The 14,115-nt window shown below is 40.8% G+C and overlaps 1 protein-coding gene across 1 annotated transcript in view; it reads right to left on the bottom strand.

Annotated features, from left to right (window-relative positions):
• Positions 1 to 14,115, bottom strand: part of LOC150076709 (uncharacterized) — a 144,071-nt gene that overhangs the window by 85,835 nt on the left and 44,121 nt on the right. The window contains exon 2 of the mRNA XM_090386334.1: positions 2,140 to 2,304. Within this exon, the coding sequence (XP_090242460.1) occupies positions 2,140 to 2,304 (165 nt within the window). The remainder of the gene's footprint in view (positions 1 to 2,139; positions 2,305 to 14,115) is intronic.

Below are 14,115 nucleotides of genomic sequence, written 5' to 3'. Positions count from 1 at the left end.
GTACTTCCACTAGTTAGTTATCATTTCCAGGCTGTTTCCAAACGGAGTGAGGATGGCGGTGATTATAACCACTGTGATACCCATGAGGATGAGAGACGTGGAAAAGTGGAATCGTGTTAAATGGAAACGCGCAAAACGAGGGTTGATTTGGCTTACAAAGTTAATTGTAAGCCAAATCAGTTAATTGTAAGTACTAAAATTCATTTCAAACGTGTGTAAAGTGTAAAGTGAGTTAGCTGTCTGATGGCATCAGGGGTTTCTCCCACATCCGTGTTGTGCACTCTGTTTGTGTAGCACAGAACTCTGTGGAGGCCAGAGATTTAAAATTGTGTGGGGGAATGGACCAGGGAATGAAAAAAATGAGTAACAGGGAAAATATTCTTGTTACTCAACAATTATATTCAGCAGGAAGAAGTAGCACTGCCATGTTTCCAATTGTCAACCTGGAAATTAAACATTACCAAGTCGATAGTTCGTAGTGCGTTGAACTTTGGACTTGAATTCTGGAAATCCAGAGGTAACATTGAGTCAAAGAAATTACCATGTAGGCGTAAATACTGATTGATAAGAGCCGACGCTTCTTGAGACTGCTGGTTATCTCATCTCACGTCATCAGGAAGTGGAGAATCTCTTTGGATCTGCGAGCGGTCACAGACAAACTTGGTGGCGTTTCCACGACATGAATTTTCACGGAAGAACTATAGCCCATTAGTCTCATAACAAAACAACTGCACAACATCGAGTGGCATTGTGCAAGACACACAGGGGTTGTGGATATATTGAAGTCGGTCTTCTCTGGAACAAAGAGTCAATTCCTTGATCTTTCAATCTAATCAACGATTTTGGATATGGAGGACGCCTAAAGAACACGCTTATAATTCCAAACTACTTGAGTGTGTTGTCCCAAAGGTGAAGTTGAGAGAGAAGGTATCATGGCCTGAGGGAGAGGGGTTTCTCGTCGTGGGAATTAGAAATTGAAAGTGCACGGAATAATGAATAATGTGTCATACACTGTTCTTCTGGACAATTATGGAAATTTTATGAAAGCGGCCCTTCCATGTCACATATGGCTATGAATGCTTGGTTTGAAGAGTCGGAGAGTTGCAGCAGCTAGTACGGGACGTCCATCTAAATCCAAATGAACATATTTGAGAATTATGTAGAATACCACAACCACAGCCCAGAAAGTTTTATGACTTATTGACTTATGAAACGTTCTCGAAAATATAATTACAATAAAAATTGTAATTATTTTCGGGGAAATTCCTGGACCAAATTCATCGAACTTGTAGTATTTGAAACAGATGTTTAAACAATAGTCTGTAGAAAAGTGCCTTCGTGTGGAGACTTGTTTAACCGATGCCTAAAGGTTCATTGCTTATTGGTCTTCAAAACCACAACTGGCGTTGAACTTTTAGCTCCTTCCGAGAGATATAACCTTCCATGAATACATTTGTTCAACAAGTACCACGTTATTTGTTGATGGAAGGAATATTTTTAAACGCCGACGCATCAAAGAATGCTCAAACTGTTGACATTATCGAGTGTGTTGATTAATGATGGCAATCGAATACTCCACGATGATCATTGTGACAAATACAAGAAAGTTCACACGAAACCTTTGATATGGATGCATTTTTAAATGGAGCTTCTCCATTTAAAATGCATCCATATGCTGCTTTTATATTTTGATGGTCTCAATGTTCTCAGAGATGCATTGATACCCTATTTATCACTTAATCACACCAGAAGGCTTCAAAGAACTTATTTCATCTGCAGGAGTTTCTTCGAGAGGTGCAGGTTGAACGAACAGAGGATCTCAGTTTATTGATCACTTTCTTCAATGTATACGGCAGAAAGATGACCTCTGCGGTGAGGTGAAGGGGCATTGGACGTACAGCGCGGCCAATCAATAATCGCAAGGCCAGTGGAAAAATGACCCTTCTTAGAACAGTCACGTTGGCTAGCTTGGCCGACGAAAGTAATTAGTGGGTTAAATGGTAAATGGCTCGTCGGAAGACAGAGAGAGAGAGAGAGAGAGAGAGAGAGAGAGAGAGAGAGAGAGAGAGAGAGAGAGAGAGGAGCATACGTAGTAAAGAAGGTGGACAGTAGAGGGAGTAACAATCCACCAGTACTTACCGGGGGGTGGCGACTTAGGAGGAAGGGATCCATCCACACGGCAGTCTCCATTTTCTGTTGCACATTCCTCGTAGGGGTTACACGACCTTGGACTGGGTGAGGGCACAACGGGTGGAGCGACTTTCTTGATCGTGGCGTTCTTGTGCGTTTTGTGCGATCCGCCCACTGAAATATAAAACCAAAATTGATTTTATCGTTCATCCTTGATAGACTATTAATAGACTTAACATTTTTAAGCAGGTTTTTGACGCATCGGCCAAAAAAAGAAAAGAAAAAGTAATTTAGGATCCGTTTTTCCTCTTCATGTAGGTAACTATCCAGTTGACCTTTGAATTTCTTCAAATATCAGCAACTTGTTTCAGTAGTCAACGACCAGCTAGCTAACAGAAAACTTCCTACATTCTAGTCTAAACCTCTTCCTCTGTAATTTGAATTTATGGCCCCTAGGTCGGGAATTATTTATAACAGTGAAAATTCCGCCTTCATTCATTTTACTAACCCCACTCACTTATGAGTCCCCCTGAGGTGGCTGGTTGCCGAGCTCTGTAATGAAGGACTCTTATTATTATTATTATTATTATTATTTAAAACCTTTTTCTCCTTTATGGTATTTTTTCCACCCTATAATGGTAGTGCTACCAAGTTCATGGAGTGGTTGGTTGTGTCCGGTTACTGTTATTATTATTACTATTGGTCGTGGAACTCTCTTACTAGGCCTTCTAGAGAACGCCTACAGTGTTCTCTGGGAGGCCTGTTGAGCTATTGGCCTATTGGGAGGCTTATAGAGACTCTTTAGCAACAAGCCGATGCCTGTTTCAATAATCAACCACCCTATGGCTGAAGGAAAAGCTTTTGTTCCCCTCACCAATATGGTTGCTCTTCTCTGGACCCGTTCCAGCAGATCTACATCCTTCCTAAAGTGAGGCCACCAGACTAACGTATAAACAGTACGGGCTAACCATGGCTTTGTACAAAGGGTTAACACCTCCTTATCAATGCTAGCAAAGTTTCTGTATATCATCGACCAACTCAATGAGCAGTCCTGGCACTGCTCATTGAGTTGCACTGCTCAGAGATTTTCATATCTGACTGCACAATTACCCCCAGGTCTTTTTCGTTTTCTACTGTCCTGAGTGTAGTATCTCACAGTTGATAAATTACTCTGGGATTACTGCCACCCATATGCAGTACCTTGCATTTGTCAATGTTAAACTCCAACTGCCATTTCTCAGTCGATCAACCTAAGTTTCCTAGATCTTGTTGCAGTAGCTTACCCTGATTACTGTCGTTATCCACCCTGCCAACTTGTATCATCTGCAAACTTAGGCATTAAGCCTGATATAACTTCATCAATATCATTAATAAATATTGAGAACAACAATGGGCCCTGCACTGAACTCTGGGGGAATACACTAATAACATTAGTCCACAAAGAGCAGTGCCCATTAATAACTCTCTCTCTCTCTCTCTCTCTCTCTCTCTCTCTCTCTCTCTCTCTCTCTCTCTCTCTGTCTTCTTCCACTTAACCATAATGCTTTCCCATAATGTTGATATCCTAGTCTTGGATGGCGAACATGAATCCTTCGTTTCAGGAAAGAACCCTCCCACTCGTCAACCATAGTTACAATGGTTAATATTAATTATTAGTTAACGTGTAATTTTTATATATTGCATTAGAGAGAGAGACTGGAGGATAGCTTGATATCTGGTATTGTAGTATAATGGTTAAATTGGTTATTGTAGTTAGTGAGTTACAATTTTCACTCAGGGTTTATTTATAGCAACAAGTTGTACATTATTTTAGTATTTTCTACTTTTCTGAGGGGTTGGAACAAGTTCTTCTCCCCGCTGTGTTTTTCTCATTACACTTTGTTTCCTAAGTTTAGAGTTGTTGTTGTTGTTGTTGTTATTATTTGATTTTAGGAGTATCGGTGTATGAGGCCATATTGTTGCGTGTATACTATCTCTAAATTGCTTGTTCTGAGGTCCATTTTCTGTTTGATGGACGAAAAACTCGAGTTTTGCATTTTGCATTGGCAATCCATTGTAATCATACAATGGAGGTCAATGCAACTGTAAAGTCTTCGTGGGTAACGCAGTTGGTAGAATTACCGTCCTCCCCACACCGGGTGGAAAAGACCTGAGTTGGAATCCCGTCGATGATGGGAGGAATTTTTATGGGTCTTATTCACAACTTAGTTAGTCGGTCTCAGACGAGGGCAGCATTCTTTTTTATCCTGGGAACTCGGGTTTTTCGTCCAGCAAAACAGAAAATCACCCTCAGGACACACGCAATTTACATCAACTCTGTTGGCTCTTTAGAAGTTATTTTAGTGATAGATATAATAATAACAACATCTAAATTTAAGCAAGTTTCTAGGCAGGTGATGACACAGGGTGTCCCCAAGGATTAATCTTGGGGCTCCTCATGAAATATTGTCTTAAAAGAATGGTTATCACTTCCTTTGATAGAGTTAAGGTTATAGTGCATACAGATGAACTCACTCTTCTTAATAGTGGGCAATCAAGACGAAATCTAGAAATTACTGCCAATGTTTGGTCCAAAATTGGACTTATGTCGTTGGGCATCATGCCCCAGCGGCCTAGATCACAGTAAAAATGTGTAAACTGAAGAGGTCAGATCGTCTGTGACATATTGGGACAGCTCCGTAAAGCCATCTAGACTGATTATTACTCGATTAAGTTCACGGCAGTGGTTGTTGTAGTTGTCGTGGAAAAACGCCAGGAAAACATCCATTAACAGAAACAACTGTGGTGGAAAATGTAACCTGACAGAGCAGGGTACTTCATGTCTGGAGCAGATTATTAAGTGCAATAGTTGCCAAACTGCGGATTAGTTAACCTCTGCAATTAATGTGGAAATCTTACAAGGGGGCACCAATACCCATTATCTTGACTTGGCGCATTATAAGCTTAGTTGCAATGCGCCATTAAACAGCAAATAACCAACCAATCATCAGCACCCACGCAAAGAGCCACAGAAAGAATACACTACGGGAGTATTCATCCCATTCACAGGAACCACTGATATCAGACACCAACAGGAAAATACTGTTGCATTGGTGCTAGGAACGCAAAGGATAGAAGCAGGAGGACTGGAGGAATGGCTCGATGAGTTCTGATTTAAGCTTTTCAGAACCGATGCAAAATTGTACTTATGGAGGGAACCACACGAGGCACCGAAATCATGATGTCGAGTACTGACAGTACACTGTCATATTAGGGTCGCTGAAGAAAAACCTCACCTACCCATGAGTATTATGCCTGTAAATTGAGTGCGTTCTCTGGTCGGTTTGCCTGTTGGAGGTCATTGTGACTGCCAAATCATATCTCAACATCGTTGCAGTACACTTGGTAATATTGCATCTTCACCCCTATGAACAGGGGTACTTTTTAGATGACAGCGCAACGTCACCGGGCCTTAATGAATGAAACTGAGAAGAGTAAATTCAATCCATGCCGCTTCAAAATAACACCAACTACACTGATATGATGCATTAAAACTTTAGGGACAGTAGAGAGCTGGTTCATTAAACTGCATTAGGTCTGTACTGTTGCTGAGATCATATACGTATGATGTACGTACCCTCATTGTGAGAAAGCCATGGTCTTGCCTGATATGAAGATGACTGTGGGCAGCATGTTGATATGTCGCCATCACGCGAAGGATATCATACAGTAAATTTCCATGTCCTTCTTAGAATCCGACAGTGGTGATGCAAATGGTGTGAGGCCATTTTCCATGCGTAATTAGTTGGCATGTGGTCTTCGACTTTGAGGATATGTTTTCTGCAAGGGCAGTTGTAGCAAATTTTAGGAGATTACAATCCTGTGTTCATTCAAGCATATGGTGAGGGATGAAGCGATCCGATTGGTGTAGAGAGAAGGTATATGGGCAAGACTGGAGAGAGCAGATAGCAGTGGTCACTCTTAGCCGAGAAAGAGGAATCCTCTAGTTACAAAGATCCCAGAACGAGGAAGATATGATGATTCTGATGCAAGGAGCTCAATCGAAAGATGAATTGAATGCGGACCTGATACGTTTGAGGAAAATACAGAATCTTGCAATGTCAAAAAAAAAAAAAAAAAACAACCTTTTATACCACAGATAAAATGCATTCAAACTCAAATATCCGAAATACCTTCGGTCTCAGTTATTTCGGATCACCGAAGTTCTCTTGTTATGCTCATGAACAATAGAAAAATGAATATTTTAAAAATTCTTCGTTGTAAATAAATCTTTATTATTGTAGTGGGGAGTTATCAGATGTGACCTTCTTTATGGCACGCAGGGCTGGCGGTTATAATTTAAATTAAAGGGGTGGAAGGGGAGAAGAAGGAGAAAGAGGGACATTAACTGATACAAAATTGACACATGCAAGAATAGTGAAAGAGATACCCTCGGGGACGAGGGCCACTTTCGCTGCTCAGAGTCGTGTAGCGCGGGGAAAGTCTCAGAGGCTCTCTTCGGTTTCCAGGCGTTTCAATGGTGTCATCCGATCCCAACAGCGTGCGCCACTTTAACGATATTCACACGCAGTGTCGTAACGGTTGATTGGTTTCACCGTTTTGCCTCTACCTGCAAGGATGTCCGATCCTACAGCATTCCATCATCGTATTGAGACTTTTTTCTGCTCGCAGCTGAAGGACATGTGGTCAGAATCCCCTCCGTGTCCACTCTCTGTAAACGTTCGTAGTTCCCACCCTCGTTTTGTCGCTTTTCATAACAGCCTTTCTCGTGAGCCCTCCCTCCTCTTGTTCCGAAGCAGCAGGTCAACGACCGGCTGCGTTCACAACGGCTTCGAGGCACGTGCGCTCTGCAAGTGAGAGAGAGAGAGAACACGCGAGTCGATCGATCAGTTCGTGGATAACATTGGGCTAAATCCTTTTTTTCCCCTATCCTGTGTCGTATTGCATAAGCCAGCCACAGAGATTCTTTTAGGCCTTCTGGGTCTCAGCTCGAGGGGATTGTTTGAATTTTGTCATCACGGACACCAGAGGATGCTAGAACTTCCAGTCTACGCAGACAAATGCAAACAACAAGAAAGCAATCTCCGTATTTCACTCTCTCTCTCTCTCTCTCTTTCCTTTCTGAACAGGAGACTACCAAACCCAGACCAGACTGCAGATCGGAGAGTGGGATGGTCTAGGTTATTACAGGTTACGCTGCAGTACCCACTACAGATAAGCATTTAATATGGGCTTCTGGCTAAACCACAGCATTGAAATAAATAAAATCTTTTCCTTTTTCCTGATCAGTGTTGTTGCAGATATCCTTGCGAAGCAATTTATGGCAGATCCAGTTTCTTATTGTTGCCTTTAATTTTTTACTTTAAATTTTTTCTTTCTCTATAAATTTTTGCCTTAAAATGGCTGTTCTGTTAGATCAGAGAATCCTATTATGATCTCCAGAGCCAACTTCCATTCCCAAGTCGACAATTACCAACAGTAGATGTAATGAAGGATTTCGAGATGCTCTCATTCTAAAAGTGGTTTATCTACTTTACCATCCACTCTTCTGATAACCGTATAATCACCTGTAATAGATGGCGCTGTTGCACTTTTGATTTTCTTGCTTCTGTAAGAGTGCAGTGCCAATCATTTGGAAAAGATTTGACGCGCAGAATCTCCACAAATCCCTTTTCTTAAATTATTTTCTCACTTGGAGCTGGTGTTTTTTTTTTTTTTTTTTAATTATACCCTTATGATCATAGCGCTTCCTTTTAACTATCCACTTGTAATTCCTGCAATAAATATTTCAATACGCTATCTGGGTAATTGGCAGGTACATTTATTTGATCCAGTCATCAGCAGAGAACCTTTTTCTTTTCTTTTTTTAACATTCATTATTAATTGAGACACGGGCAGAATCAACAACATTTTCATTGGTAGAAACAGGAAACTGAATAATAAATAAAAATAATAAAAAAGTTTTGCTTTAAATCGTAAATTGTGCATCCCTTGTTGTTGTTGTAGAGTTCAGGTGCATCTGTGTCTAAAACCATATTGCACTGTGCATATTATAGCAATACAATGACTTTGAAACTCCATTTTCAATTTCGGGAACAGCAAGAAGCCAGATGGCAAGGTCGGGTTAGTAGGGAAGCTGCTGCATGAGTGTGCCAAGCACTGCTGAACTGCTATTGTCGTGTGACTGGGCGCATGGTGCAGGATCCAATCATCCTTCCATTTTTTGCTGTTGTCTTCGCCTCACATTCTCACGCAAACGTGTCAAAACCTGAACGTAGTAAGAAGCAGTAATGCTTCTCTCCCTAGTGACAAATTCTTGGTACACTATACTCTCATCTTCGAAAACAAAAAAAAAAAAAATCAGCATGACTTTGACGTTGGATGTTTTTGCACGAGACTTCTTGGGACTTAGGGACATTTTTGTTTGACATTCGGATGATTCCACATTGGTCTCGGAGTCTTAGACTAACATCCAACGATGCTACAGACAATCCAAATTCACGAGCAATCTGAGCCTATCATTTCGCACGAGTTCCTTCACTTTCGTGACATTGAAGGGAGTCCACTACGAGGTTCATCTTCTAATGTTTCCTGTCCCGTTTTTAAACCGATTAAATCACTCGTAAACTGCTGTTTTCTTCAAAGCATCATCTCCATAAACTTTCTGTAATTCTTTCAGTGTCTCTGTAACACTTTTCTCAACATTAAATAACTTGACGTTAGCTCTCTGTTCAAACTAAGACATTAGCGCAATCAGTTAGCGGTTGCACATGAGTGAAGTGGTCAAGCGAGTTCCCACTCGGCATGTCTGCGTACTACGATGGCCAACGTCAACGCCCCACGAAACCTTAAGCCCGTAGCGCAAACTGTTTAAATACCAGTGTGCGATTCCGGGAACGTTCTGAATCTACTATGTATATTCCTCATAATGGACTGTTTGAATCACAAATATGTTTAAAAAGTAAGGCAACAGAAGTTTTGGGAACGAAACATGAAATCCCTTTATTCATATGATGGATGAAAAACCTGAATTTCTGCAGAAAACAAGATATTTGTTGTCAGTATATTTGCGTATATGTGCTTCTTGTGTTCTGATAGAGACACCATTATGTTTTATTGACAGAAAATCGTGCAAGACGGTATCAGAAACTTTTCTGGCACTCGAAAGCATTTGGTACAAGTGGCAGCTGTATTTCGATGTCATGTGACACCCTTCTGCCAATGTTTACAAGAAATTCGATCCACCATTCAAAAACTCACAGCGTGGCTAACAGTACAAGAAAACATTCGAGGAAACTTGTTTACTCATTCGTTTGATGTTCTGCATAATGGCAGTAGTTTTCGTGAATGAGTAATACATGGAGTTTGTTAAAATGGGATGAAAATGATTCAGCGATTTTTTCCCTTTAGTAAGCATTATGAGCATGATATTTCTAAATATCGGGCTCATACTTGTAAATGCTTTTTCATATTTTTCTTGGTGATTTGTTTCATATTTCTCATGCTCGACCTCCCATCACCAGGAGAATGAAAGAAAGGTTTAAAAGGAAATAAGACTAATCGAATAGAGAAAAAATAAAGAGAGAAAGAATGGTATGCATAATGCGTAATTGAAAAACAGCATCACAGCTTTATAAGCCTATAACCTTGCGTATTATACTTTCCCCATTGGAAAAAAACTGACAATCCAATTCCCCTTTGGTCTTAACCCAACTCAACCATACACTACCCAAAGGTAAACAGAGTTTATATTTGTGTCCCCTGGTTCCTGTTCTCTTCTACCAGCAAGAATAATCTCCCTCGCTCATTTTGCTGATCCCCTTCATGGCCTTGTATACCTTAGTCAATCCCCCCACCCCTCCAGATGTCCACTTGCCAAGCTTTGCAGTCTGCACCTTCTAAGCCGTTTTTCATATGGAGATCGGTTAATACTTTTCACCAATCTGGTTGCTTTCTTTGAACCCTCTTTAAGCTCTAAGTCTTTTTTCTCCTAGGCGTGGCCTCCAGACCTGAATACAATGATATCCTTCTTCCATGCTTGCATAAAATTACTGATAGGACAATATGAATTTCACAGTTAGTTGGCACAGGGAATTTAAAGAAAAAAACAGCAAGTCCAGTAGAAGTTCGCCATGTTCAAAGATTTCGCAAACGGTATGGAAAATATTCTTTCTGTAGGTATTTTGCTTACTCCATAGCAGTTAGTTTGTAACATTGCAGTGCTTCTGTTTGCAGTTTGGAGAATTTATTCTAAAACGGTTGAAACCAAAATCATAAACAACCAGAAATGCTATAGGCCAACACGGATGGCCTCATCCCTATTGGCTTACAGAGAACGTGCGGGCTTATAGAATATTGATGAAAACTTTGGAGTTTTCATCAATCGTTTTGTCTTCAGTGATGCGCGTCCTTTTCAGTTGAATCGATCAGTGTATAGACAAAATGTTAGAATTTGGGGAAGCGAGAAATCATATGCTAACATCCGGTATGTTTGAACGGGTGTAAGAAGACATTGCCTTCACTATTCACTCGAGAATTATCGCGCATGGCTGGTAGTAGTTACATTGATACGTGACCAATATAAACTTTAAGCCCACGACTTTCATTTAGTCCTGGTGTTCCTTGAGTTAGAAATTTTAGCTTTTTGCTAAAATTAGCTCAGGCATCTGCATGTTTTAAAGAACCTTTTGTTGATATAATCTTTAATAACGTGTCGGCCCACCTTTGGTCTTAATTACACACTGTATCCTCGTAGATTACAAACCAATTTTTGATGATAAGGTGTTGGTATATTGGACTATTCCTCCTCAACATATCAGTCAATTCGCCTGGTGATTGTAGGCGTATTCACGTGCCGACTTTCACGTTGTGCGGGCTGAAAAACTAGGGTAATTCACCTCTGTGAATTACCCTAGATCCGTACAGCCCCGATTGAAAGAGGACTTTACTTTAGACAGTGTTGAGGGTAAGACACTGCCGGTGGTGTCCCACAACTGCGCCATCAGTACTCTTGTGAAGAAAACAGAACTTTGTGAATGCTAGAAGAGTGTGTAATATGTGGTTTATTTAGTGTAATGTGTTGTGTTGTTCACCTGGCTACTTGGCCGCAGGGGCCCAAACGATTTCTAACAAGTTGTTGACAGAGTCTTCCCAATGTCAGAGTAATGGAGCTGTCCAGTTTAGTTGTTGAAGTGAGGATTTCACGCCTGGGGAGTTTGTTGGTAACTACACGGTACACTACGCCCCAGGGGGGTTGTTGTTCTCAGTACTTGATACAAGATCTTGCCAGGAGGCTTTCTTTTACTTTTGATAGCATCTGTATATCTGTTTCTGTGCATTCTATATACTTCTTTGGCTTCATCCATCTCAGCAGAGGTAATATGGCACGCGCTCTTTGAAAAGCTTTGCGGGTGCGGTGAACCAATTTTATTTTGTTATCCGAGTCATTGTTCCACCACCAAACATCACTCCTAAAGGGTTTCTTTTAGGAATGGATGTCTTACAAGCGTCCAGGATTATTCTAGTTAAGGAGGCAACACACTCGTTTGATGTAGTAGGTTTCAGCTCAGTTATTCAGCTTTCTCGTCACTTCTTCTTGAAAATGACGCCAATCAGCTTTCTTAGTACAGAAGCAGTATCTGGCAAGATCTTGTATCGGTGTCTTTTTTTTTTATACCGGGAGGCACTCTTCCCAGTGCCTTCTGTCCCTCACTGTCTGCTGAAGAGTGCCTTCCAGTATTTGTTCTTCGGTGCGCTAAATGAAACGTAATAAGTAGTGTCCCATTATGTTTCATTTGGTGATTATCAGCCACCCTTGATATAGGAGATCGCAATTTTGCTTCAGTGGCATTAATGGATTCATTAATAATATGCGTCCTATGGTGATTCTCTCTGGAAGTCTCTAAGTTCACGTTGCCTCGATCCATTTACTGTATTTTAAGAATGGATTCTAGAGCAAGCATAGTGTAGATATTCAGCAGTGTAGAGAGCTTTTACGTTCAGGCTGCTGATGCTCAAACTTCTGCTCCATAAAGAATGGCGGGATAGATGTATGATGTTGCATTTCCTATGGGAAGGGCTTTATCTCTAAAGTGGAGAAGATGTTTGACAGCCTATTTGAGGGAGAAAAAACCTCTTTGCTTTATCAACGTGATCAGTGAAGGACATCTTTTTGTCAAAGATCACTTCCAAGTCAGGATGATGATCCACGATGGGGACTCGGGCTCTGCACAGAGAGGTTACGATGGGTGTCGGGTGTGGTTTAAGTGAGAGACGATTTGTGCAGATTTGGCTGAATTTATATGGAGGTTGAATGTGGAGCGATATGTTGACAGGGTCCGAAGTTCTGATTCAATTTTGTTGGAGACTGTCATAGCTACATATGATGAGGAAATTTTGCTAATATTTTGACATCATCAGGCTTAAGCTAGTTGCTTTTATTGGTCATAAAAGTGGGATTGGCAGGTGTAAAGAGCACTAGGGAGAGAATCCCGCCTTGGGGTACACCGACAGAAATATCACATTCTATAGAGTGATTATGATCACGGTACGTTTGGCCAAAAAGGACAGTAAGAAAGCACAGCACGTCCCCACGAATGTGGTCATGATGCTGAAGAAGGGAAAGGAGCCAAGGGGCCGATATTACATAAGGCTGATTGAATATCCGGAGAGGTCACAGCAAGCTCCTCTCTATCTTTCAGGTCACTCACGATATGATGAGATACAGTGTTCCCTACGGATCTTCTCACGTGCTGCATGGTATGAACACGCGATGCTTCAGTGATATTGAAGCAGCGCTCCATTTCATCAACAGGGTAGATGTGCCATAAATCATCACTTTCAGTGTACTATATAGTAATAAACTGAAGCGCTGAAATTTAAACTGAGTATAAATTACTGTAAACCTTCAAGTTATCTTCGACATATGAATTCCTATCTGGACTGATTAATTGAGCATGAGCTCACTTGCATTATTAAATGACTCTTTGAAAATGGTTCTTACGTCATCTCAACTACTGCAGGTGCGGACACGTATATTAAATTAGGGATGACGCTACAACTGACATGAAACCTGGTACGTGCTGGCATGCTCATCGGAACTCTAGTGCTTTGGTTTAATTTTCCTAATACGGATTGTTCAGTATTTAACTGCCTTGAGTTTATTTAGATGGATTACAAGAAGAACAACCATTATTATCTTTTGTAATTTAATAAAAAAAAGCTTTATTTTTAGAAAATGAATGGAACATTTTTAATTATGTTCTGGGAATGCCACTAGCAAACAATTTCACGAGAACTTCCATATTTCCTGGATGGTCCCAGTGAATCAATTACTGCGTGCAGTTCCTTCGTTTTCTTCGCTGCAAAGTGCCAACCAACATCCCATCAGAATACACAACTCAATTTCCTGTGATTACAATTAATAAATTTGTTTCTGTTCCTAAAGCATTTCAGACTCATTTGCTGGAAATATTTGCAGACTCCCAATTCAGGTCAGAAGCAGTTTGAGAGCTATCGATTGATAGAAGAAAGGTCCTCCCTCTTAATAAAGAGGGGCGGGAAGGAAACCCTTACAGCGTGAAGATGTTAAGGGAAGTGGACTTAGTGACTTCCCAATCAGCGGAAGAGGTTGATTGATGTAGACGTGCACGTTATTCAAAGAAGGAACTCTCCTTTCCGAAGCTCCTCACAACACCGATAATAATGTGTCAAGACATTGTGAAGAGTTGCATCACAAAATGCAAAGTGTGAGAGACAGTAATTACACCAGCAACATGGACAGAGATGGGAATCACGAGCACGCTGTGTATACGAAGGAACGTCTTATGAATGTAAGATATAAAGGAAGTACAGTAGAATCTCGGTTATCCGAAACAGTTGGAACTGTTTCCAACTAATATCAATAATATTATCGTTGATTTGTAATGCTGGGGGGGTCTACTGTAATAATCGTGGCAGCGAACTATTAAATACTTCACTTGGTAA

This window comes from Mastigoproctus giganteus, chromosome 12 (genome assembly GCF_048544385.1).
Source record: "Mastigoproctus giganteus isolate SK-2022 chromosome 12, ASM4854438v1, whole genome shotgun sequence".
Classification (NCBI taxonomy): Eukaryota; Metazoa; Arthropoda; class Arachnida; order Uropygi; family Thelyphonidae; genus Mastigoproctus; species Mastigoproctus giganteus.
Note: the sequence above shows the minus strand (reverse complement) of the source record. Positions and strands in the feature narration are given on the sequence as shown.